The sequence below is a fragment of the Emydura macquarii genome, unplaced genomic scaffold (assembly GCF_026122565.2).
Source record: "Emydura macquarii macquarii isolate MOO-44397 ecotype Brisbane River unplaced genomic scaffold, CSIRO-AGI_Emac_v2 contig_480, whole genome shotgun sequence".
In the NCBI taxonomy this organism is placed as follows: domain Eukaryota; kingdom Metazoa; phylum Chordata; order Testudines; family Chelidae; genus Emydura; species Emydura macquarii.
In genome coordinates this window covers 6,801,049-6,826,255 of record NW_027130617.1, presented here as the reverse complement: position 1 = coordinate 6,826,255, position 25,207 = coordinate 6,801,049, and the positions used below count along the sequence as shown (strand labels likewise).

The window sequence follows — 25,207 nt, the reverse complement described above, 5'->3', positions numbered from 1 at the left end:
TACAGTCTATTCTCAAAGTACGACATGAAATGGTACAATGTACTTACGGCCAGATACGTAGCTGCATATACACTGAGAGCTGCTTCTTTGGACGGAAATGTTTTTCTGGCTTTCATAATAAGATCTGGGTTTCCACTACAGGCATGTGCACCACTGAGGAATTGAGTGAGCTGTTGACATCCAAGTGCTGTATAGTTGGGTTTACAAAGTGCAAGAAAATGTGGTGCAAGATTCCCTGTTACTACTTGTCCAGCATTTACAAAGATATCAGTAGCAAAGAGTCCAAATGCATAGATGCCTAAAGAGGAAAACAAAGTTAATTTCCTGCTCCAGTACAATATATTGTAGCTGTATTATTTATTATTATATTAATAATACATAAGAATATAAGAATGGCTACATTGGGTCAGACCAATGGTCCATCTAGCCCGGTATTCTGTCAGATGTTTCGGAGGGAATGAACAGAACAGGGCAATTATTGAGTGATCCATCCCATCAACTGTCACAGCATCTGGAAGTCAGGAACTTAGGGACACCCACAGCATGGGGTTGTAACCTTGACCATCTTGGCTAATAGCCATGGATGGACCTATCCTCCCTGAACTTATGTAATTCTTTTTCAAAACCAGTCATACTTTTGGCCTTCACAACATCCCCTGGCAGTGAGTTCCAGAGGCTGACTGCATTGTGTGAAGAATAACTTCCTTTTATTTGTTTTAAACCTGCTGCCTATTAATTTCATTGTGTGACCTGTGGTTCTTGTGTTATGCGAAGGGAAAAATAACACTTCCTTATTCACTTTCTCCACATCATTCATGATTGTATAGACCTCTATCATGTTCTCCCCTCATTCGTCTCTTTTCCAAGCTGAACAGTTCATCTTTTTAATAATCTTTCTTCTCATGAAAGCTGTTCCATATCCTTAATAGCTCCTTCCATTCAAGAACCTCAAAGCTTGGGTGACCATACATCCCAGTTTGGCCGGACAGTACCCTGTTTCAGCTCTGCCCCAGCCTTCCCTACTTTTTTTTTTGGTGCCCAAAACCAGGCATTTGTTATTGTCCCTGACTTGTGCAGGCAGCGCTGCCTACCAGCAGCAGCGGAGAAGTAATCTTCTCCACTGCTGTCACCTGTGGCACCAGCTCCCACTCTCCAGCTCTGCTAGGACAGGCCAGGCTCTGCTCACAACTGCTGAGCTGGGCACTCCGAGTAATCGAGAGAGAGATCCAGGAAAATGCTGGGGATGGGCAGGAAAGTGACTCTGTACAAATGACCTCTCCTCAGTCCATCTCTGCTCCCCTTGCGTCTGTGACTTCCAGAGCAGATCCCTCCAGTGCTGCGAGCATGGATTTCCAGTGCTGAGCACATCACAGATCCCCCTCTCTGCCAAGGGGGCTTGCACAGGGGTTTCCTTTATGCCAGCCACCTGCCTGACTGAATAATTGCACAAATTCATCGGTGCCCCTCTCCCCTACTTCTTTCAGAGGGACACTTCTGTGATTATTTTCTCTTCTCTCGGGGGCAGAGAGTGCATCATTTATCTGCATGGGGAGGGGTGAACCTCACACTCTCATGTGCATTGTTAAAATAATAACTATTGATGCTATGATTATTATATTATCCTCCTGATGCCACTGTTGCCCCGCTGCTGAGCGAGAGATGGCCTGAGTCTTGTAGGTTAGCTTCCCGGTGAAGGAGAAATCAGTGAACAGAGTTAAATCTAGATGTGATTTGGTTTATTTACACAAATACATCCCCCTGTAACAGAGGCAAATAGCACACGGGCAACCCTGTCCTCCAGAAATCACAGCACACACAAATGCCTGGTTCCCAGGAAGCTACTCTGTGCCAAGAATTGCCTCCTTATACAGGGAATAAAGCAGTCTGCTGTCTGCCACAGCTTTTCTCCCAGGACAATGGCATCAGTGAACTCAAAGTGACACGCTTGTCTTCCAAAGACTGAACATTTGCTCACAAGAAAAAGAACCTGTGTAGCAAACAGGGCCACCTGGTGCTTCCCCTCGTAATAATAATAATCCCTGGTGGAAAGGAGCCAGGAGCTCTTGGGGAACAGGGGAGTTCAGCCTTCAGTGCCTCTTCAGCCTGGGGCTGCCCTGCTGAAGCTGTGGAGCATATTGTTAGTGAGGGGCAAGGAGACTGGGTGGGGGATGAGTCTTGTGATTTCTTAGAGCTCTGTACAGTCCCCAACACCCCAGTGCCTCAGTAATTGAGGATTCGGATTTGGGGTCTCAGTTTCCTGCCCCTCCCTGGCAACCAAAAGTGACAGGGATTGTGAAATAAAGTGAATTAGGGAAAGGATTCCTCCTCTTTTGAGGCCCTGACTTGAGGCAAAAACCCTAAGTGATGGAGCGGATGGAGAAGCTAATACCCCCACTGTCTCTCTGCCACCAGGCTGGCGGTGTCAGGGATTCTAGTGTTCCTGCCAGGGGAACCTGGGTTGTGCTGGCAATAGTCCAATAGCCTCATCTCCTGGCTCCAAGATCAAAAGTTCTCACACCCTGCTTTGCTGCCCGGATCCTAGCCCATACCCATCCCTCTTCTCCCTCTCTGCTACAGGGGTGCGAAGAAACATTTGGGCTGGGTGAAGCTCGGGCCAGCGCTGCGTTTTCAGTTTAGGGAAATATAGTCACCCTCCTCAAAGCACCTCATGCATATTAAAGGTTAGATGGTGGCATTAAGCCCTTGGCTTGTGCTGGAGGTGGTCCATACCTGCACAGCCTAGCAGGGGCACCAGAAGGAAGCCGTAGCTCCCAACGCCTAGGAGAAGTTCAGCCTTTTGCCACCCTCCAGACAGGCGCAGTATGCTCTTTCCTTCTGCAGGCTGCCCACTTCACTGGCTCTTGTGGTTGGGAAGAGAATCCTAGCCCTACCTCCTTCTAACCCTATGGGATGACTAGTGGTACTTGCACTTAGAGCATGGGGACTGCAACTTGGCTGGCCCTTGGGTAGCCGTGCAAGGGGCAGTGGACAGGCTTTTCCAGCTTCCCGCCCAAAACACCAGCTCAAGAACCAGGAAAGTCTGGCCTGGATCAGTAACATTAAGACATACAGGAACCACACATATTTTGGACAAGCATCTCTTTTTTCCCCTCAACTGCATAAGCTAGCAGAAATGATGAATAATTTAATATAGCTGTTCATAGGCTGTCATCAACTGTCTACCACTGGGTACATTTCTGTGCATGGCATGTTTATCAAAAGACCAGCATAGCAAGGTAAAGATCTATAAAGGAGAAATTATTTATGCTGAAGGCTTTATTATGAAACACACATCAGTAAAGCATTAGCCTTCTTTATTGATTATTTTTATCAGTGTGGAAAAACATTTATCTGATCATCTAAATAAAAAGCAGATTTGCTACTATTTGATGTACACACCTGAGATCTCATGTTTCTTACCACTGCTGCTGGGAACAGAAACTAGAGGGAATGACAGTCTAGTGATTAGAAAACTAGCCTGAGAGTTGGCAGATGTGGGTTCACTTCCTGGCCCAGCCACAGATTTCCTGGGCAAGTCATCTAAGCCTCTCTGTGCTTTAGTTCCCCATGTACAAATGGAGATAATAGTACTTCCTTATCTGGCAGAGTATTGTGGTAATAAATGTGTTAATGACTGTGAGTCTATGGAGGAGATGGCTGCGGAAGTGCCTACACAGCTAATGACCACTTTTCTTTTAGATATCTCAGAAAAGCTTGGAAGAACCAGAATGATTTCTGAGGTGGCTTCCCCACCCCTTACTTCAGAGACAGTAATTCCAGCTGGGTAACCCTTTCATACCAAGGATCATTCATTATGGATTGCTAGAAATCAGTGAAAGATGGATTGTGCCTGGGTGGGACTCTCTCAGTCCCAATCAGGCACATTGCCCCAAATAGCACATGCCTGGCTATGTCCCCACCCGGCACTGGCCCTAAAGAACATAAAATTTACTCTTTCCTGCTCTCCCTGATTGCTCTTTGCTGCTGTGCACTCAAGGATTCATTGAATGAGCAGGAATGCAGGCACAGATTACACATGTCCTTACATAAAGTAACCAAGATGGAGGTAGTGACTTTGCACCATCTGTTCCCATCCCCACAGATACATGCAAAGCCCAGGCAGAGTCTGGTCCTTAATGATTTCTACAAGCCCAATACTATTGCTAGCACGAACTCGCTAACCAGCTGGAATCTCTGGCACTCAAAAGCAGAGATGCCACGAAAACTTTTAGGCTGTAAAGAATGGCACAGCTGTGCACTCCCCTTACACACTGGGACACTAAAGGAGGAATTGTATGTCCTGATGTTTTGCTTCACCGCCTGCTCAGGGTTACATCTAACAGACCCAGTTGAACCCTACTACGGCATCACACTATTTCTTCAAAGATTCCAAGAAGTGACATTCGGGAACTATTTTCTGGATGTTTTAAGTGGTATTTTTTCCCCAGTGAAAGATTACACTGCACTGAACAGCAGGGATGAGACCCTGGCCCTGCTGAAGTCAATGGGAGTTTTGGTATTGGCTTCAGTGGAGCCAGAATTTCAACCCTGGTGTGTAGAATTGTAACACAGGCTTTGACTCAGCAAAGAACCTAAAGCATGTGCTTAGCTTCAAGCACATGATTAAGTCCCACTGACTTCAAGTTGGGCATGTGTACATGCTTTGCTGGGCAGCCAAGCCAAAGGTTCTAGAGGGTGAGATAGCTCTGTGATCCCAGGGCACCCAGGGATCCACCCTGCTGCAGGTCTGCTGACCATGCCTCCACTCCTCATGTGGCCTGCACCCAATTCTTGCTATCTGTGCTGTTGCTAATAACTGCTTACTCAAAACTCCCATTGGCTGCCCAAAAGGCAGTGCTGGGGCTACAGAGGAGTCCATACATATGGAAGAGACCCATTACATATGTTAGGATTATATGTAAAGCATTTAATGTTACATAAAGCTTTTCATCATTTGAAATCTTATGATATTGACCATTTGCATTCATCAAAACATGAAAGCATTAACTTTGTTCATACCAAGGAATCGGATGGTTCTGCGCACCAGTGGATTTATATAACAACAGTCTCCAGTTAATATGGTTTTTTCTTGGTTTTCAAAATCCCTTGTAGCTAGCTGTAGACAAAACACTGCAGTTTCTCCAATGATTATCTAAGGGGGGAAACAAAACGGGGAAGACATGGTACATCTGAGTTCAGCAAGCATAAAATACTAATGATGTAGAGATGATTGTTATGAAAGTTTATTTCCTTTTTTATGCAAATAAATTTTAACAAAGCTATCTGGCATATTTCCTTCACAAGTAGATTAACTGTGCAGGACATGACTCACTTATATGGTGTTCTGTTTGTTTGTCTTGTCCTGTCTTAATGCCCCCACCTCCCCCCCCCCCCCAAAAACAAAGACTTGGCACCTATGCCCACAACTCAGTTTTCAGTGGGGAAAATTGTTAAGTCAAGAGCCATCAACTATATAACATCTGAAACATGTGTAAAAACATCAGGGGTGAAGGGCTGATGCTGTGAGGTGCTGAACACACAATTCCTATTGACTCCAATGGGCACTCAGCACTCATGAGCCTGGGCCCTAAATCATTTGATCACAGAGGAAATACTCATTCTAGAGATTCTGTTCATATCAGGGATTGTTTGGCCCCCAGTGGGAATTTAAGGGAATTTGATTGCCTATTTTGCTAAGCAAGTTTGTCAAGTTCGATATTAGCTTTGTTCATCACACTTCAACAAAACATCATTGCTGATATTTGAACACTCATCAGACTCTGTTTCACATTTTATATTCTTTACACCAAAATGAATTTCTATTGTAAATGCTTTTAGAACACACACTTTTCAGCTGTGTCAGTGAGAGCTGAAACATTCAGAAACACTAAACAAATGCCAAGTTGAAATTTAAAATAATCTTCATAAAGTGTACATCATTTTACTGTATGGCTATACACTGCCCTTGATTTGCATATGCCAATAAAAATACTATATAATGCTTAGCTTGAACAAATGCATATACACAATTCAAGTTTTGTGTATAGAATCCTAAAATTTTACAGAAGGTACAGTACTGTGGGGCAAAGGATAGTCTAGTGAATGAAGTGTAGAGTTGGGATACCGTAGACCAGTCTGCCAGGGTTCATTTCACTATGTGACCTTTTACCTGTTTGCCCCAGGTTAGCCCATCCATATGAAGGGAATAACAACACTTACACCCATTTACACAGCACTTCAAGAACTCTGGATGAAAACTCTGGATGAAAACCAGAGTGCATTGCTATTAAATTCTGAAAAGACAGCAACCCTTATGCAAATAAACAATGCTGTATTATTGACCACATTTTTAAAAATCTTCACAGAAAAATATTTTTTAAAACCATAAAATATGTTTGAACAGCTTTATGAACTATATTATTCACAAAAGCATCACACCAGGCTATAAAGAAAACTGCAGGCTAAGGCAAGGACCAACCTGCAGCCAACAGACTAAATGCCATGTTATCTGACTCAGTTATTATTTAGATTCTGACAGAAAACTTTTGGCTAGATTGTGACATGGACCACTCACCCACACAGGGGAGGATATTAGTTATATCCTGTTAGTAATACTACAGTCCAAACAATAACAACTCAGTGAGGCTACATGGTTGAAATGGAGGACAAAATTTGGTCAAATACACTGAACTTTGATTTTCTCTAATTGTAGAATCAGAAGCCAGTCTAACTTTTTAGATTAAACACAGCAAATCCTGCAGACTTTTTAGATTAAATACAGCAAATCCAGTACACAAGCTACCAAACTTCCTACCTCTCCATTTTAATCTGACCCAAATTTTCCTCAGTACAATTCCTCTTTTCAGAATTCTTTTATCAAGCTATGATTCAGAAACAGTGAAGTACATGTGTAAAGTTTAACTCAACCTTGAATCTAAGTTCATCAAAACAATGGCAATGATAATAAGAGCTCATCTTAACAATTCCTACAGCTTTCATGAAAAGAGCTTTAAATGGATGATGTGACGGCTGAAACCTCTTCAGATCTGTTGTGTGCTTCAGAGATTTCTCCCCACCCCACATGGAGAACAGAAAAATCTAGGATTTAATATTAGAAGTTTGAACATATTGGACCAGATTCTTCCCTTAGTTGCACCTGTGCCAATCCCAAGAGCCTCAGTGGAATTATTCCAGATATCCACATTGTAATTAAGGGCAGAATCTGACCCTTAGTATGAATTCTTTACTGATCCATGCACATGTCACGAGACGGAATGCAGAACACTCTGTTAGTGCTTGCAAACTCAAAGCTGCCTATGGGAAGCATAAATATGGGTTCCCCTTCTTGGTTTGGAGGAAACTTGGGGCTTCTCAGTGGGACAGCCAGTAATTCCATGTATCACACATTTCTATGTGGGACAGGATCCCTTGTCCATCGCATGCCAGCTTGTCTCTGTTGGTTGTATCTGAGCCCTGATAGGCAGCAGTGATGGTTCTTCTCTTGCACCTCCTACCTCTGTTGGCAGGTCAGGCAAATACAAGTGCTACCCATGGCATATTATGCAATAGTATTCTGCATCTGAGGTGAAATAAATTATTCTGGTACTTGATGTGCAGTTTTGGGCATCAGGATGCTGAAGAACTCTGCTGTAAGCAGTTGATATGCAAGGCCCTGCTCTGTGCCCTCAGATACAACGTACGAGTGACATAAGCCATTGTGCACAATAGGCAATCATTTGTACTCCTGCATGGCCTGAACACTGATGGATTTCTCCCAAAGTTTGGTGCTAGACCTGTGCTGGCAGCTCAGATAAGATGTTCTTCCCTCCCTGTAGGTCTTCAACGTGGGCACAACTCTGTCCAGAATTCAGCCTCAAGTTGCTGCTAGAAAGTAATTCTCCTCTCAGATTCTCACAGCAGATCCTGGGCCAGATTCTGTTCTCCATTCCATCTTAGTGCTGCACACATCCCTCACCCCTACCACCTCCATGTGGCTAACTAGCTCTCCAAGGAGAGGGGCAAAGTGATTTGTGTGCTCAGTGTGGACTAAGAAGGCGCAATCCCCCTAGCACAGAGGCTGCTATAGTACCCAGTTTTGCATGAGGAATATGTGTAAGGGGAAGCGACAGCAAATGCGATCACCTGTGTACTTTTTTTTTTCCAATAAGTCCCAAAACAAACTTGTTTGCACTGATATTGTTCAAAGCTCAAAATGAAAAATTCTGTTAAATAAATTAGTAAATAATTATTCTGCTGTCCACAAGCCATGGTAGCACTGATACACTTATAGGGATACAAACATACTGAGAGTGATGAAAAAATGACAGAGAAGATAGTAGCAGTATTCATTGGTTTGTTTTGTCTGGGATATACTCATTAGCTTAGCCCACTAACGGGAAGAGCACATATAAGATTTCAAAGATCAAGGATGGATTCTGTAATCACTATAGTTATTGAAGAATGAATCCCAGATTTAGAAGAGACTGTTGAGATGGAATGCGTAAGGTATCAGAAAAACAAGATGTTAATTTTCCAAACAGAAGAAATTTTACACTGTATGAGTTGCAGTAACTTTCATATTTGAAGAAAATGAAATACTGTTTTTCTAGCATTTCTCACATTAAATAAAATATTGACCATATATAGGGCTTTAAAAATCTTTAGGTCAAAATGCTGTTTACCTGGCTGTCTTAGCAGGGTTAGCAGGAGAAGGATGGTGCAAGTGGTTAAGGGAACTATCCTAGAACTTGGGAGACATGTGTTCAAGTCACTATTCTACCTCAGCCTTCCTGTGTGATCTAAGGCAGGTCACCTAGACTCCATGCCTCCATTTCCTATCTGTAAAACTGGGATCGTGATAATTTCCTACCTCACAGGAGTATTCTAATTAAAGGATTGTGTGGTGCTCACATACTACCTTAATGAGAGCCATATTAATTATTAAAATAGATTGCAGGGGATATTTACATTACATGTTATGTTGCAAATTTAATTCTGAACACTAAGATTGCAACGAAGAGAGAAGCAGATATATATACAAACACACACACACACACTCAGGAAAAGAAGAATCACACCAAAAAAGGGCACCAAATGCTAAACCATAGGCAAAGCTGTCTACCCTACACTTAACCATCTCCACAGCAAATATCCTTCCTCAGGTATGACCATAATACACCCAGTTCTTCAAATTGAAAGGAGGGAAGTTCTAACAACAGTACTTTTTTTTAATATAACTTAATACCTTGTTTGTTCTCCATCGCTGTTCTGCACTGGTCCTACAGATTCAACAGTATTTTACAATGTAAGTCCTTTTTCTGTTCATTTTTCAGGATGATTGTAGCATTTAGCACATATGTCCTAGACTGGCTCCCACCTCCAAAATTATTTCTTTTTTTTTCTGCATTAGTCATCTTTTGCCACCATCTCCTAAAAATCCAAATCTTTTCAAATCTGGTTGCATTGGTGCTCATCTGCCTTCACAGTTTTAATTTCATGTGTACATTTAGAAATCTATTTTCTGCATTAGCTAAACCATTTATACAGTGCATTCTGAACAACAGAGGTCCTAAATTCTGAACCCTTTCCAACTTGAAATATCACAATACACCTGGCTCACTCCAAGTATTAGATCTAGAATAGCTGTGACCTCGCTGGTTCTTCAACATACTGGATAAAGAAGTAAACTTCTGCTAACTCCACGAAACATGCACCCTTCTTTAGTTTCCTCCACTATTTACAACAAACATATCCATGTAGATGACTTATTCTAGCACAGGGCTTCTAACATCCTAACAGACAGATTGTTTTGTGGACCACTTCCTCTCTCATTCACAGTCATTTGGGCCACCTCCTTTCTCATTCACGACTCCATAACATCCCTGGTTATACTTAGCAGGATTAAGAAAAGATTAGATAGTCATGCAGAGAAGAATGTCTAATTATAATAGTATATTACAAAACAAACAAGATTTAGGAAGAGACATCAATCCCTAAGCTTCAGCTCAGAAACAAACTCTTGGAGATTAGGAGGAAATTGTACAGGGAACAGATTCTCCTGTTTCTGTCTACTTTAGGATTTACTGAAACTTCCAATAAAGCATCAAGTAATGGCCACTGTATGTGACGGGACATTAAACTACATGGATCACTGTTCTGATCCATTATGTCCATTCTTATGTTTATGTTCCAACTATAGCAATTGCTTGCTGAAAAAGTAATTCTGGGAAAATGTTTATGTATGTGATGCTTTCTCTAATGTAGTGTTTTGTCCTTGAAAATATTAATGATACTGTTTACTTCCTCGTTTCATTCCTCTCTCCTACCTGTTCTGTTTGTCTCAGCTGGAAACAATGAAGCTAATTCAACATCCACTGAAGTCACTGGAAGCCTTTCTATTGACTTCAGCAGGACCACACCTAATGACAGGCAGCACCATCTGGTCTATGAAGAGCTGGCTGACTACCTGAAAGAGTTCCCCATATTACCCTGGTCCACAGGTCACAGCACAAGAACCTCATGTCTGAGTCTACAAGTCCTGGTTTTCATCCAGAAAAAATTAATTTGTGAGAGGAAAAAGCCCAGGCTAAAAATATTAGTGAAGATGGATGACAGCAATGTTTCTCTCTAGCAGGTTTGTGTGGGAGAAATAACTTCAGCAAAACGTAGGTCTTATCTTGCAGACCCTCCCATTTGTTTCAATAAGAGTTTTCCTCAGAAAGGGCTGCAGAACTGAGGGTTTTGTTTTGTTGTTCCTAATCTTCCTTTAGCTTTGTTTCCTTAAAATAAAACAAGCTAGTGTTGCATTTCTGGCCAGCATTCACCTTCAAGTGACATCAACATTCACTTTTGAGTGATATCAACATCCTCCACAGAATGCAAAATCTAGCAGCATAAACTATGGTGCTTAATGATTTTGTAGACTAGTTCTACAATCTCCTTTAAACTAAAATTGGCTTATGAGGTGACAGGCCTGCCAGGAAAAGCAACGGTAGTATTACCAACAGTAGCAATTTCAAGTTCATTATGCAGATCTTTCCCCCCGAGGCCATTTTCTTTGTGGTTTCCTCATTCTCATTGCTTGCTGCTTGTTTAAACTGACTGAGAAAGCCCTGGTTAGTCCCCTCGTAAGCACATTTTCTATTGTAAATGACCAAAAGTTTTGAGGAAAACAAAACAAAAAAATCCTTCTGAAGGAAATGTATCTGTTGTTGATTACATAGAGAATAATCCACCTGGTATTCAGCACATAGAAATACAATCATATTGAGTAACCATTCAGTGTATGCTGTGAGAGTATACAAAAAAGAATTCAACCATTTATTAGTAAATGAGCAGCAAGAAAATATTGTTAATTCTCAATATGGTTCCTTATCCATATTCAGAAAGGGGGTGCATGAGTTCAATGCATTCAAAGTTACCAGTGAAAAAAAAATTAGTATATAAAATTAGATTTGTAAACATGAGCAGCTTTAACACAGTTTTTATAATGTAGAAAAATGTAGGTTGCATGTCAGTCAGTATATTAGCTAATTATTTCTGATAGTATTAAATGCTCTTTATCTCACTTTCTTATATATGGTATGGTTAGTCATTATGTAAAAACAGTGAAACTTGTTCACTTTTTTGACAAATTTTCCTCCTGCTTATAGGTGAAAAGTGCATATTAATCAGACATTTTATAACTAGAGGTCTTCAAGGGAATGCTATGGAAAAGCACTGTATATAATATAAAGTGACCAGCTTTGTCATTCAGCCCCCAGCCTTTGAATTGCAATCATTTATTATACTGTTGTATTTCAGCAGCACGAAACAGAATCTTTTGAAGTACATTGTGGCTAAAAGCTTTCTTGTTCTGATCTTTTGTACTTATCCATGAGTATTCTCCCATTCTCTGTGGAACGTTTACATGGCCCCAGAGCTGAGTTCTCGGCACAGCAGACTATGCTGCCAACGTGGAAAATGCATCATGTGGGGGCAGGGTCCCCACATGAGGGAGAAAAAAGGGTACACTTTACCTGGGCCCGGAGGCCCTGGGGGGCTCGGCCCAGGCTGCAACCCCCATTACCATGAGGAAAAAAATTGTCATGGCTCATGAGATTGTATGTATGGGATGAGGGATTGTGGTGTGTGTGTGTGGGAGGGGGCCCGTGTTACAAGTTTATACTGGGCCTGAAAAAATTACGCTTGGGCCCTCTGTGTGGCAGAATTCAGACACATAAAAGACCGGTTTTTAATATGGTTACGGAGATTTAGATTTAGGCTATTTCCAATGCAATTATGAGAATCTTCTTTACGTGACCATTGCATAAGGGAAGAGTGTAAGTTTTGACCTGCAATGTACACATCATGGGCTAGATGGTGAGATGCTAATGTTTGATTATGCAGAGGTGGAGCAGTGAATAATGAGCCCCTGTGTGCAAGGAGCCACTTGAGAGTGATTCTGTCTGAGGAATAATCCCTCTGCTGCTTCTGCTCCAACAGTGTAGCTCTGCACTACTGCCTCTACTCAAGGCTATGGGTTAAAAGGCACAGGCTAGCCCTCTGGATTGTTGTGTCTCAAAAAGGCAGAATCCAGCCATCTGTTTGGCATGGAAAATCCTTCGAGCAATAGGAAATGGATAAAACACTATGGAGATGCTCCTAGCATTGCTATTGTGGGGGGCCTGACAGGCTGCTACCTTAAAATTATGTCACTGGTACAGTTGCATGTTACTGGGACAAAGAGCGTATTCCGGAATGTCGCATTCCAAGAGGCAGTAGATAATCAACCTCAATTCCTTCTACAGATAGAACTGGTGAAAAAAGTGAGCAGTGGTATGATGATCAGTGGTCATTGTCACTTACTTGATGCAACTGGACTTTTTAAGAGGATTCAGAGAAAGGCATGAATGCTGCAATTCATTGCTACACCAAGTTAACGTATTAGGGACATTGGGAAACATGGTGGTTGAAGGTGAAATTGTTGGGAAGCAAAGATTTGTTTGTGCCTACTAAAGTGCATTGGTGACATTGGTTTAGACATGCTTAACTATGCAAACCTATAAGCCATGTAACACTAGGAAGCTGCAGGCTAAAACACTGGTCAGCAATTAGAAAACTGAAGGGATAACAGACTCACAGTCTTATGAAGTTGTCCACATTCAATCAGGTGGACACACCTCATCCTCAGTGTAAAATATCAGTAACGGCATTAGATTAATAGCCTTTTAAAAAAGGTTCCTAATATTTCTAAAGAGATGTCAGTCTGTTTAGTCCTCACAATTTATCTTCCCTGTGAGAAGGTAAATGCCATATAACATTGCTGGAATGTGCCTTTGGGTCTGATCCTCGGTCCACAGAAGTCAATGGCAGAGCTCTCATTAACAGGCCTGTTACAGGATCTCCCCCTTTACCTGTTGGGCCACATCTTGGCCTGTGATACAGCCCCTTTGTGCTGATTTGGCTGTGCAGAGAAGCCACATAAGCTTTTGTATCACATGTGGCAGTAGTTTGTCTCCTTACATCTCTTGCACATGGCGTAAAAGACTTATTCATCATTAAGCACAATTCCTATGTTTAGGATATTTCCCCCCCCCCCCCCCCATGGCTATTGCCAACAGCTATGTTCCTTTATATTTCCTTAAACCTTACTTGAATTGCACATCTGTAATCCCTATTTATGATAAAATTTAAATGGCAAAATTCAACATATCCTCTCTTCCACTCATGTCTGAGCTATGTGAACAGGTGGGGCATACAAACAGTATATATTTGAACCTTCTGGTCACAAATTAACTGGGGAGTTTGCAGCTTGCATGCTGTTGCCCTGTTCTGTTTGCTGTCAGGGCTTGGTGGGGGATAGAACATCTGAGTCACCTGCTTCTCATCCTGTCCTTATTCGCACCAGCTTCCCCCTCAGCCCAACTGATATTGAACAGAAATCGTGGAGTGGCAACTTTCTCTCTCCTCCCCAAAAGTACCTCCCCTCCCCATGAGTCCTGTCTGTCGTGTGATGGTTTGGTGATGGCACTTACTGCTTCAGCAGTGCCATTGATTTGCAGCATTCCAGAAACTAATTTCAGTAGCTCTGCAGGATTTTAAACAATGCCTATCCTCCGCTGTTTCTAAGGCTCTGATTTTTCTCAAGAAGGGAGGAAAAACAAAGCACTTCTGGGATTCCTGAATATCCCTGCCCCCTCCATACTTTAGAATACGTCATAAGAAATCAAGACATGATCCCCCCCCCCATTTAATTTACCCCTCGTCTTCTACCTCCGACCCCCACCTCTACCCTCAAACATCTCGCAATATCTGGAGATGTTACTTTTATTCTGACCACCAATCTAGCGTGCGTGTGTGTCTCTGACCAGGGTGTTTAAGAGGGTGGGACTAGTGAGATCGGTGAGTATCTGATGTGACCTTCCCTGGATGGAACTGCTGCCTGAACATACATACATTGGGCTAGATCATATAGTCCTTACTCAAGCCATTGAGATTGAAGGATCAGACCTTATACCCTGCGTCGTTATCACATTGTGCTCTAATATTGGAATTAAACAAACACTGCTGCCCATGTGACTGATGTTTGTCACTAATGTTGCTTTGGCTTTTCATGCCAGACAAATGCATCTGCAAAGCCTATATTTATACTTCCGCTTGGCTTCTGTTTGTCACTGTAAATTATTATTTGAGCCATGATGGCAAAGAAGTTTAAAGAGGGGTCAAATTAAAAAAAAAATCACCATTTTGCAAAACTTGTTCTTTCTCTTTTGAACAAGATAATTGCTTCCTTTGAAAGCACACATCTAGCACCACTCTAATTATAAGAGCCTCTGTATAAGACTTCTCTCCCTTCACATGTATCTTAAGGCTACTGTCCAATTACCAACCAAATAGATTAAGGCCTCTATCTTTTTCCTGTTGAAGTCAATGATAAACTTCTCAATGAGTTCAATGGGAGGAGGATTGGCCCTAAATCTTTTGCAATTAGGGATGAGAGAAACAGTTCAAATAAAATGTGAAGTTGAATCATGAACTCCAGAAATGAATGCTGTCCCAAGAACTAGCTGAAGTAATGCCAGTAAAGCACTAATAAAGGGCTAAGTATCAATGTATAGGGATGGAGTCTAACGGGTCACAGAAATCAAACAGAAGAGATCCAACAAAGATTTGAGGATTGCCCATGATCATTTGTAATTATCTTAAAGCATTTCCTTATGGCTCTCAAAATTCTAAGCAATTACTTCATAAGGGCAAAAGTATAACTAGCGATGATACACTAACATCTCTACACTAACATCTCTACTAACAGATAAACTAAGATACACTAACATCTCTACTGGGGAAATACTTGATGGTATAGAATTATTAGTCTAATCACAACTGTGATGTAATTTAACTTCTTCTATGTCTTCTATATCTTGAGCACATGCTCAAAGATACTATTGGAGCACAAAAGTAACAGTGAAATTATGAATAAGTCAACACTGAAATATAGATTATGTCTATTATTTCTAATGCATGCAGAAGACAGAAGAGAGAACCCTAATGAAGGAATGGGATTGGAGTCTTTATTGGATGTTTGAGACATTTAGAAGGAGCCCGGATGCACTGAAATCAAGAGCAGCTCTCCCATCGACTTAAAGTGGGCTAGGATTTTACTCCAGAAATCATCAGTCATCAAATCTGAGGCCCAGAAGAGATATTATAAGTATGTACCAATCATCAGGGAGAGGACTAGAAAACAACAAACTAGCAGCCCCCTTATCTAGGCAATCCCCAAATAACAGGTTCAGTGGTAGTGATTAATAAGCACAGATACAACAGTGTAAGACCATACTCCTTCAGTCCTTTTCCCTCCATACTTGAAGGGCTATAATTTCACTGTGTCCAATTATTTCTCCTTGAGAATGTTGTTATAATAAATGAATATACTGAACTGATGTTTATTAGAGCTAAAAATTTAATGAAGGCACAGAAATGGGAGCAAAGAGTTATTTATAATATGAGCATTAAAGGTTTTAATGGTTACTTATCACTTCTTGTAACAATATAACAGTAGTTAGCTAATCCATACAATAAGTCTTTTCATAGTACAGAACATACCAGTAGCATAAATACCTTTGGTATTTAATTGTATGTAGGAGTACATGAGATGGCTCAATATCCATTTTTTTCATAGAACAAAGGAACCTAAAACATGTATCTACACTAGGCTTTTATATCAAAAACTTCCATGTTGCTACCACTGCTTCAGTGGTGGTGGGTGAAAGGAACGATGACAAAGCTAGATTACAGAGGGCTCTAGATGGCTGCAGGTATTGTGAGCAACCTGTAAATTTAGAGGTCTGCATAATACAATGCTTAAAGTGCTAAAGGTCCCAAGAGCTTTCATTAGGGCTACCCACTGGTGGAGCAGAACCAGTAGTAGCTATAATGGGAAATTTTAGCAAACATTTCTAGTGTAGACAAGGCCTTGGAAAAAGAAGATCATACACTTTACTGCCAAGACAGCAGACAATGCTAGGTAGGTGGACTTACACTAAAAAATATTGTAAAGGCTATATACTGAGGTGAGCTGAGTAAGCCTCATTACTTCAGTGTTTGTGTACATCGATCTACTTCATAAAACAATGCAAGTGGTATTTACCTTTCAAGGAACACACATTCCATATTTAGCTGTAAAACAACAGTAACTAGATGTGGTTGGATATAACAGTTGAAGAGAGACAAGCATTTGAATGAAGACCTGACTATATCTGTATTAGAATACTAGGGCTTGAAAAGTTGTGAAATTAATGGGCTTCAATGCAGACTTTAGGGTGACTTGTGTCATTCTTTTCTGTGAAGATAATAAACTGGTATTTAATTAAAATATGTAATTGTTATGTGTGTGTACACACATAAAATTTAAAACCCGAATTTGGCCCAATCTCTTATACTTTGGACTGCCAAAGCTCTCACTGGAAAAAGGAGTTCCAGGTGTGGTAGGAATGCAGAGTTGTGCTGTTGTGTGTTTATACATGTTTAATGATATTATGACTTTTTCAGGTGTTTAGGTATTCAGGAGTAGTGTTACCACTACTTTGAATGGTATCAATCACAGAAGAGTTACTTCTTTGTTGATATTTCAGCCTTATCATTCTTTTCCATCTGGGTGACTATATGGCTCTTTCATTGCCCTTGGCGTTTGCTATTTCCAGAGGACAGATTCCATCAGACACTATACCTGTTTGTCAAGCTTTCTGCAGTATTTTCTCATGTCCATTTTGAATCTTCTCCTCCTCTTAAGTCATCGTGTGCATCACATTCTAATATTACAAACTCATGTCTTACATGCAAGAGATGAGACAACTTCCCTCGCCCCCTCAAAGAACTACAAACATGTTTAGCTAGAATTATAAACATATTTCACAAACTGTGACCTAACTATACTACTGCACAGGGAATTGAGGAAGAGGGGTTGTGTAAGGAAAAGCCTCCATCAGTTCACTTCTCTCCCTTCTGCATATGTGAGTGAGATGTAGGAAGGCAGGAAAGTGGACAGAGCCTTGGCTCTCCCCTTCCCTTCCTACACATTGTGTAACCAGAACAGCAAAGCCAATGCATCAGAGGAAGTAATATCCAGATGATGCAGAGTACTTTCCCCACTGCAGGGACCCAGGAACCAAATTGTGACTCTCAGTTTGGTTCCTTGTTAGCTCCTGAAGTAGCAAAGCTACTATCTGCCCCTTATCCAGAGTGCAAGGAAAAGCCACGGTTACTCTTTTTTTCCCTAGTCTAGGGTTCAAACTCTGATGGACAAACAACACCGCATTTAACTTTTTAGGACAGTTGGTGAAAAATTATTCCAATTACAAACTGGCCAGATTCATCTCTGCTGCATCTCTTCTGACTTCAGTGAAGCTACAGCAGGGATAAATGGGCCAAATGCTTCCATGATATGGCCATATGAGGGCACTGTTTTCTGTCAGGTAAACGACACTTTACCTACACAATGTTATTTTGAAATTAGTTAGGATAGTTATTAGGAACTAGGTAAAAATGAGTATATATTCTATGAATTTAGCAATCCAATTATTGGATCAACTTCTGCTGGTGAAAGAGACAAACTTTTGCGCTTACACAGATTTCTTCTTCAAGTCTTTGAGCTCTGAATAAGCTCAAAAGCTTGTCTCTTTTTCACCAACAGAAGTTGGTCCAGTGAAAGATATCACATCACCCACCTTGTCTCTCTAATATTCTGGGACCAACACAGCTACAACAACACTGCATACAATCCATCAATGGCATTTTATTCCATTCTGTTTAATTGTAATAGTTTCACTTAAATATATTACTATTTTTCTCTCACCTCCCAGAAGATGATTTGAGGAGTTGGTTCCACCAGAGAAAACACTGTCTTATTTAGAATGTGCAAGACTTCAATATCATCTATTTGCATTTGTAAACTACTGCACTAAAGATAAAAAAATCTTTGATGGTTTTATTTTTAATTATGCATACAAACAAATTGTACATAATTAAGTAATAAGGACAGAGTAATGAGCACATACTCAAGTGTGTTTTCCTGAACTGGGATCTTAGTTGCTATAACTGTTTAATACAAATCCTTATTACAATCAAAGACAACTACATATGGAAACTACGTTCCACTTATTGATTACAATGTAATTCATGATTAAAAAGAGACAGGCTACTAGCTGATTAAAGAAAATGTGCAGAATATTATTCAGAGTTTGAGTGACAATGAAATCATGAGTCAGATCCCTTTGACTGCATGCCACCTAGATGCCTAACACAACCAAAATGGAGTTTCAAAATGTTAAATAGAGAAGGAAAAATAATCAGCAAACCACATTAATGGGCTAATTTCAATTCTTGAAAAGCTGTGTATTATAATTTCTATCAAAGCTCCCAAATAGCTTGTGAGAGAAGTTTTGCATTCATTCTCCCTAACCCCAAACCATTAAACAAAAAGAAATAGCCTAAGAAACTAATAAAGATCAACTACTGTAATTTTTAATGGAGGAAGGCACTCAAAATAGAAGCAATTTAAAATTATACCATCTATTGCTTAGCACTACAAGTGAAAAAAATGCAGCTATTTCTTAGCATAAATTGAATCTACAATCAGTGGAAAGTTTGCCTGAATAAAGACCACAGAAGTGGGCTCAATATGATCACAGAACTATAGGTTTATGTTGCATACAACATGAAATCATATGAAACAGCATGTACATGTGGGATCAGGACCTATATTTTTAAATGTACTCAATCTCTTATCAGGCAAGTAGACTAAATTAAATTAAAATGATCAAATCTCGAATATTTTACATAGTGATTTTCTATGTAGATTTCAAAGTCCTTTACAAAGAAAAATGAATATTATCCCCATTTTACAGATGTGGAAATTGAGCCACAGAAAAATGAAGTGACTTTCTTAAAGTCCCACAGCAGGTGAGTGATAGCCAAGAATAGAACTCTAATCTCCTGACTCCCAATCTGCTGCTTTATCTACTAGCTAAACCATGCCACCTCCATATAACTGTATACTAAAAGATGGATTACAAAAAATGTTCACAGAGGTCATTCATTTTTAATATAGGATGTCACACAGAATTGTTGGATTATGGAGAAGTGGCCTCAGCTAAACTTTTATCTACATCCCTAAAAGATATTACTCATTATTTGTATTAGTGTTTATGATGATATATTTTTCAGTGTAAAAAAAAAAAACCATAGCAAAAGCTACTTACAATTCTATTTTGACTGTCATTTATTACATATCATATGGCCACATAAATCCTCAATCCTGTATTATGTACAATGAATAACAGTTACTTGGCATGGTAAGTAGTTTTCTCTTTCCATTTTAGATTAAAAACAATGCCTGCGATTTGGGAATTTATACACAGGATTAATCAAACTCACAACAGCTCCCTTAACTGTAAATACATCAATTAAGGACAAACAGGCATTCAGCTGTTGAAAACAGATTCCTGACCCCTTCCATGGAATGAAACATATGTCCCAGAGTTGGTTGGCATTCATAAGCACTGCATGCAGGCAGCACTGCGGGCATTATGAATTCCATTTTTGGTATAAATAAAATATCTTCTATGGTGGTTTGGATTCCCAGAAAATGGCAGCAGGAAGAGAAATATGCCACTGAATGACTCCCAGAAAAGAAAGATTAAGGTCCTGATTTGTATCCTCGATTTACAGCTTTCAACTCCACTGGCCTCATTGTTTTATACAGGGATAAGAAAGAGCAGAATGAGACTCTAAAACAATGTTTTTGTCCTGACATCTGTGCCAACAACAGTCCAAAAGGTATAAACCTGGCCTGTCAGTAAATAAGTACTAAATAACATTAGATCTGGTCGAATAAAGTTTAAAATTTCTTCAGAGTGGTAAACTAAAAAAAAAAAAATTAGCAATGCAACTAACTCCTTCACACAGACACTGATGCAATATAGGTTTCCTCTTTGTTTTAGCCATCAGGTGCCAAAAAGAAACTCAGAGACTTTCTAAAACACCTTGTTCTCACAGGTAAAAACTGATAACATGTTATACATACAGTTTGTGGAAATTAGCTTCTTGCGAAGCATGAGGATGATGGAAAAAACTGACACAAAAGAAACTAAAGCTGAGATGGCTGGCTCAGATGGAATCCTGAAAGCACTTGGAGGAAAACCTCTGTGTGAAAATGGAAAAATATTTTGCCCTTATACAAGACTATAAATGTGGAAGTACTGTAGAGACATAACGGCTTTGAGTCGACTAACTAGTCTTGATGAGACAATTGTTAATAGAAAAGACAATTTCAGCAAATGAAATGTACCAGGCATTCACTTATTTGTTTAAATATTAAATTCAGCATATGGAAATTAAATTAATACCCAAGGTTGCATTTTGGCTTTAAGCAGGGTATAAAGATGGAGGGACCCGTCAGGAACGATTTGATTAACTGAGGTGAAAAAAGACCTTTATTGGCCCCCTTTTCATGGCAAGTGTTAATAGCTATCAAAAGTACCATCAAAGAAATCACTTGTAAATCAGCTAATCAAAGAGGTTTCAGAACTACTAAATAGCAAAATCTTCCTTCCTGCTATGTGACCTCATTATACAAGTGAAAAAAAACATTTCTATTTGATTTGGAAGTGGAGGTTTCAAATGTAGGATTTGTTAGGAGTGGGGTATCCAACTCTAATGTGAGGTTGTATGACTATTTGTGGAAGAGCATTCAGAGATGTTCAGATATTACAGCAATGTGTCAAGTATAAAATCCACCCTGACAGAACATTTGGACTGAACCAAAGGTTCTTGGATGACACCTTTAAATGACTATCTGGAGGACTAAGTAATTAACATTGTGCCCCACAAAAGATGATCATTCCAAGACATCAGAAATTGGTGACTTACTGCTCTGATAGAAGAACTATGGGTGTGTATGCCTTCCTGCATAGTGAATGGTGAATATGAATCCTAACTGAAGGCCTGTGTGTGTGCACCAAGAGAGGACATCAAATGTGACTTCTGTATTTTTCAAGGAATGAAAAAGATCTGCCTGTCTCAGTTCTGACCAGCTATTCAATACTAAGGCAGATAACTGGATAAGCTTTGGGAAAAGCTAGGAGTTCAGTGTACATGTGCTTTGAAACCCAATGCTATGGCCACACTCAAATATTAAGGGCTTTAGTGGCTCACTTAAAGGCATTGAAGTATCTTAAAATATCTCTGACATCAAGCATTCCTTTTCTTTTGCTTTGATTTTTCACATGGTGCCAAAGCACCCTGAGAAACAGAAACAAATCCACTTGGTGCCATGGATGAGCGTGGAAAGAATGACCATGTCAAAGGGGATGGAGGACTCAATGTGAGGGTGCTCTGCTGTCTGATTGGGTTTGAGGAGTGAGTAATTAATGGAATGCTTGGAGATAAACGTTCCTGTATGTGGCACAGTGAATTCACTGAGGGACATTGCCAGGAAATACTGTGGCAGAGCTTGAATCCTTTAACAAGCACCAAGGAGCGGGGAGACAGACCCATCTGTCCCCTAGAAATGTAACAAAATCCAGCCACTCTTCTTTTCAAAATGCGCTACACTAAATTACACAGGACAAAAATTATAATAAAATGACTAGTGAACTAAACACCATACTTAAACAAGAACATTTTAAACACTCTTATGCTACTGACACAAGAACAGTGCCCAGAACAAAAGCATGACAAATCAATCATTGGTTTAAGTAGGAAAATGTATGAGACCTCCAGCAGTTTTGAAAGGAGCATCAACAGAATGAAAACAATGTGGACAGGATGCACCCCCTCACAGCAGTTGTGCCTCTGCCCAAAAATTAGGAATGGAGCACACATATGGCTTTATACAGAAGCAGTTTTGGCATTGTGCAGCACATATGAAAAGGCCTACAACTTTCAACCAGTCTTAATTAAATTTAGTAGTCCCAAGTCTGATCCACTCAGCTGAGGAAAGAGCAGAGATCTATGAAAGCTGTGGTAACACTTACAAGAGCCCCTCTTTCTTATTGTTCACAATGTGTTCTCAGTTCAGATCTTGCTAAACCATTAACGTGAATTAAGTTCCACATGTGGGCAAGAATACATATATAATTTGATACACAAAGAAAAATGAAAAATGAAGCTTTACAGTGATTTTTCCAGATCATAAGAACATAAGAACGGCCATACTGGATCAGACCAAAGGTTCATATCAGCCCAGTATCCTGTCTTCCAGCAGTGGCCAATGCCAGTGCTTCAGAGCTAATGAACAAAACAGGTAAACATTGAGTGATCCATCTCCTGTCCTCCATTCCCAGCTTCTGGCAGTCAGAGGCTAGGCACACCCAGAGCGTGGTGTTGCATCCCTGGCCATCTTGGCTAATAGCCATTGATGGACCTATTCTCCATGAACTTATCTAATTCTTTTTCAAACCCAATTATACTTTTGGCCTTCACAACATCCCCTGGCAACAATTTCCACAGGTTGACTGTGCATTGTGTGAAGAAATACTTGCTTTTCTTTGTTTTAAACCTGCTGCCTATTAATTTCATTAGATGACCCAGGGTTCTTGTATTATGCAAAAGAATAAATAACACTTGCTTATTCACTTTCTCCATACCATTCATGTTTTTCAGACCTCTATCATATCCCCCCTTTGCCATCTCTTTTCCAAGCTGAACAGTCCCAGTCTTTTTAATCTCTCCTCAGATGGAAGCTACTCCATATCCTCAATCACTTTTATTGCCCTTCTCTGTAACATTTCCAATTCTAATATATCTTTTTTTATATGGAGTGTCCAGAACTGCACACAGTATTCAAAGTGTGGGAGTACCATGGATTTATATAGTGGTGTGATGATATTTTCAGTCTTATTATCTATCCCTTTTCCTAATGGTTCCTAACTTTAACTTTTTTGACTGCTGCTGCATATTGAGCAGATGTTTTCAGAGAACAATCCACAATGACACTACTCAAGAAAGAGATCTTGGAAACAGCTAATTTAGATCTCATCATTTTGTATATATGCTTGGGATTATGTTTTCCAATGTGCATAACGTATGATGTAAGAGTCCTTGCTCCAAAAGAGCAGTGAGAAGGGAGTTTTTGCATCTAGGTTAGCTTTTACAGTATCTGACTGACATCAATTACTTGTTTAGGCTGCACCAATGAAAAAGTTTAGGCGGGCTACCGAAAAAAACAATACATTGTCTCTAAATGGAACTCAGTTTTTCAATGAGATTAAGAGGATTATGCTAAAATACAAATTACTGACTAATTTGATTTACAGAGAAAATATGAATATACTAGGAATCTGCCTAGACAAACAGAACTCTGAATGTTTTATGAATAAGTACTGTAATCAGCTGCTTATTACTTGGATATAAAAAGAAATAACATTAGCATGCTGTAACTTTTAGTGTTTATACAATGTATTAATGAAAATGTGTCATCTCCTCCCGGTTTATATAAAGCAGTCAGTATACATTTATAGCTCCTATCATTATCATCCATTGTTTTACACTGATTATTTGCTTAAATAATTTCAAATTGAATCATATACACTAGTATGTGGATTCACTAATATCATTCTTTCATTCAGTTAATCATTTTGATCTTTGCAAAATACTATTAAGGTCTACCAGAAAGAAATGGAGCAGAACAGATCCTTTTATAGTTTTTGAAAACACATGAGCAACTAGCCTGAGAATTCTACAAATCATTTCCACTGGAAGCTAAAGGATTAGACTGACGTATATTTCTCAAACTACATTTGTCATAACAAGACTAAAAAAGCAACCAGCCAGCTGAGCAAAAACTGGCACTTTGGGAAAAGGTTTAAAATAGCACTGAACACAAAACTTATTTCTATACTTCTTTTTTCATATTTTTAAATAGAATCAATCAAAAGCATATTTCTTTTCACCTATAAATTTGACTTCAAGTTATAAAGGTTTTAATAATTCCTCAGGATACAAGTGTCATTCTGGACATTATTATCTTCAACCAGCAAAAGCAAAGAGAGTCTCAGCTGAAGCTGCCACTTCATCTCAACTCACATTAAAGGTCAGGAGGAAAAGCCAAGCCTATGGATTCTATGACAATCTATTGGATCCTCATACTGTTTTGATCACCAAAGCCATTTAAATTCTTCTACTGAGATCTCAATTTCAACCTCTTCCACATTTTGCACTGCACTGTATTCTTAGTGTGTTCTAAAAATGTATACCTTAATATCCCCAGTGTAAACCGTATGCCTATTTGCTCTAGGTCTCGTCCTGTAGATGCCATGATTTTATCTCTAAAGGGATAACCAAAAGTGGGAAATGTTCACAAATATTTCAGTTTGCAGGGAACCGCAGGGAGCCTGATCTCAATGTAATACCTCACATACTTTGCTTTCTTAGACTACCGTAAATACTGATAAGATGAAATTCATGCCTCCCTGCATGAAGCCCACATAAAACAGGTAAAGTACGTGGGTGTCATTGGTGATGGAATTTTCCCTAACATGCAGGCAGGCTGGTAGACTTTACCCCAGGCCTTCCACAGCTGCTACTCCATTCAATGGGAAGCAATAGCAGCTGCAGCTCGCCCTTTGTATATAGGGCTTTCTAGTTGCTGGATGTATATAAGCATGGATGATGAATTGCTTATTATTGAATTGAATAGGTCTTCCATGGAACTTCTCATTAGTGGCAA

General features: G+C 39.9%; 1 protein-coding gene across 3 annotated transcripts in view; it reads right to left on the bottom strand.

Annotated features, from left to right (window-relative positions):
* The window catches only part of PLPPR5 (phospholipid phosphatase related 5), a 52,240-nt gene that overhangs the window by 22,364 nt on the left and 4,669 nt on the right, over nucleotides 1-25,207 (bottom strand). For all 3 annotated transcript variants that reach the window (XM_067538246.1, XM_067538248.1, XM_067538247.1), the window contains 2 exons: nucleotides 5,020-5,152; nucleotides 48-298 (listed from right to left, as the gene is read on the bottom strand). In XM_067538246.1, coding sequence (XP_067394347.1) covers nucleotides 48-298; nucleotides 5,020-5,152 — 384 coding nt within the window. The remainder of the gene's footprint in view (nucleotides 1-47; nucleotides 299-5,019; nucleotides 5,153-25,207) is intronic.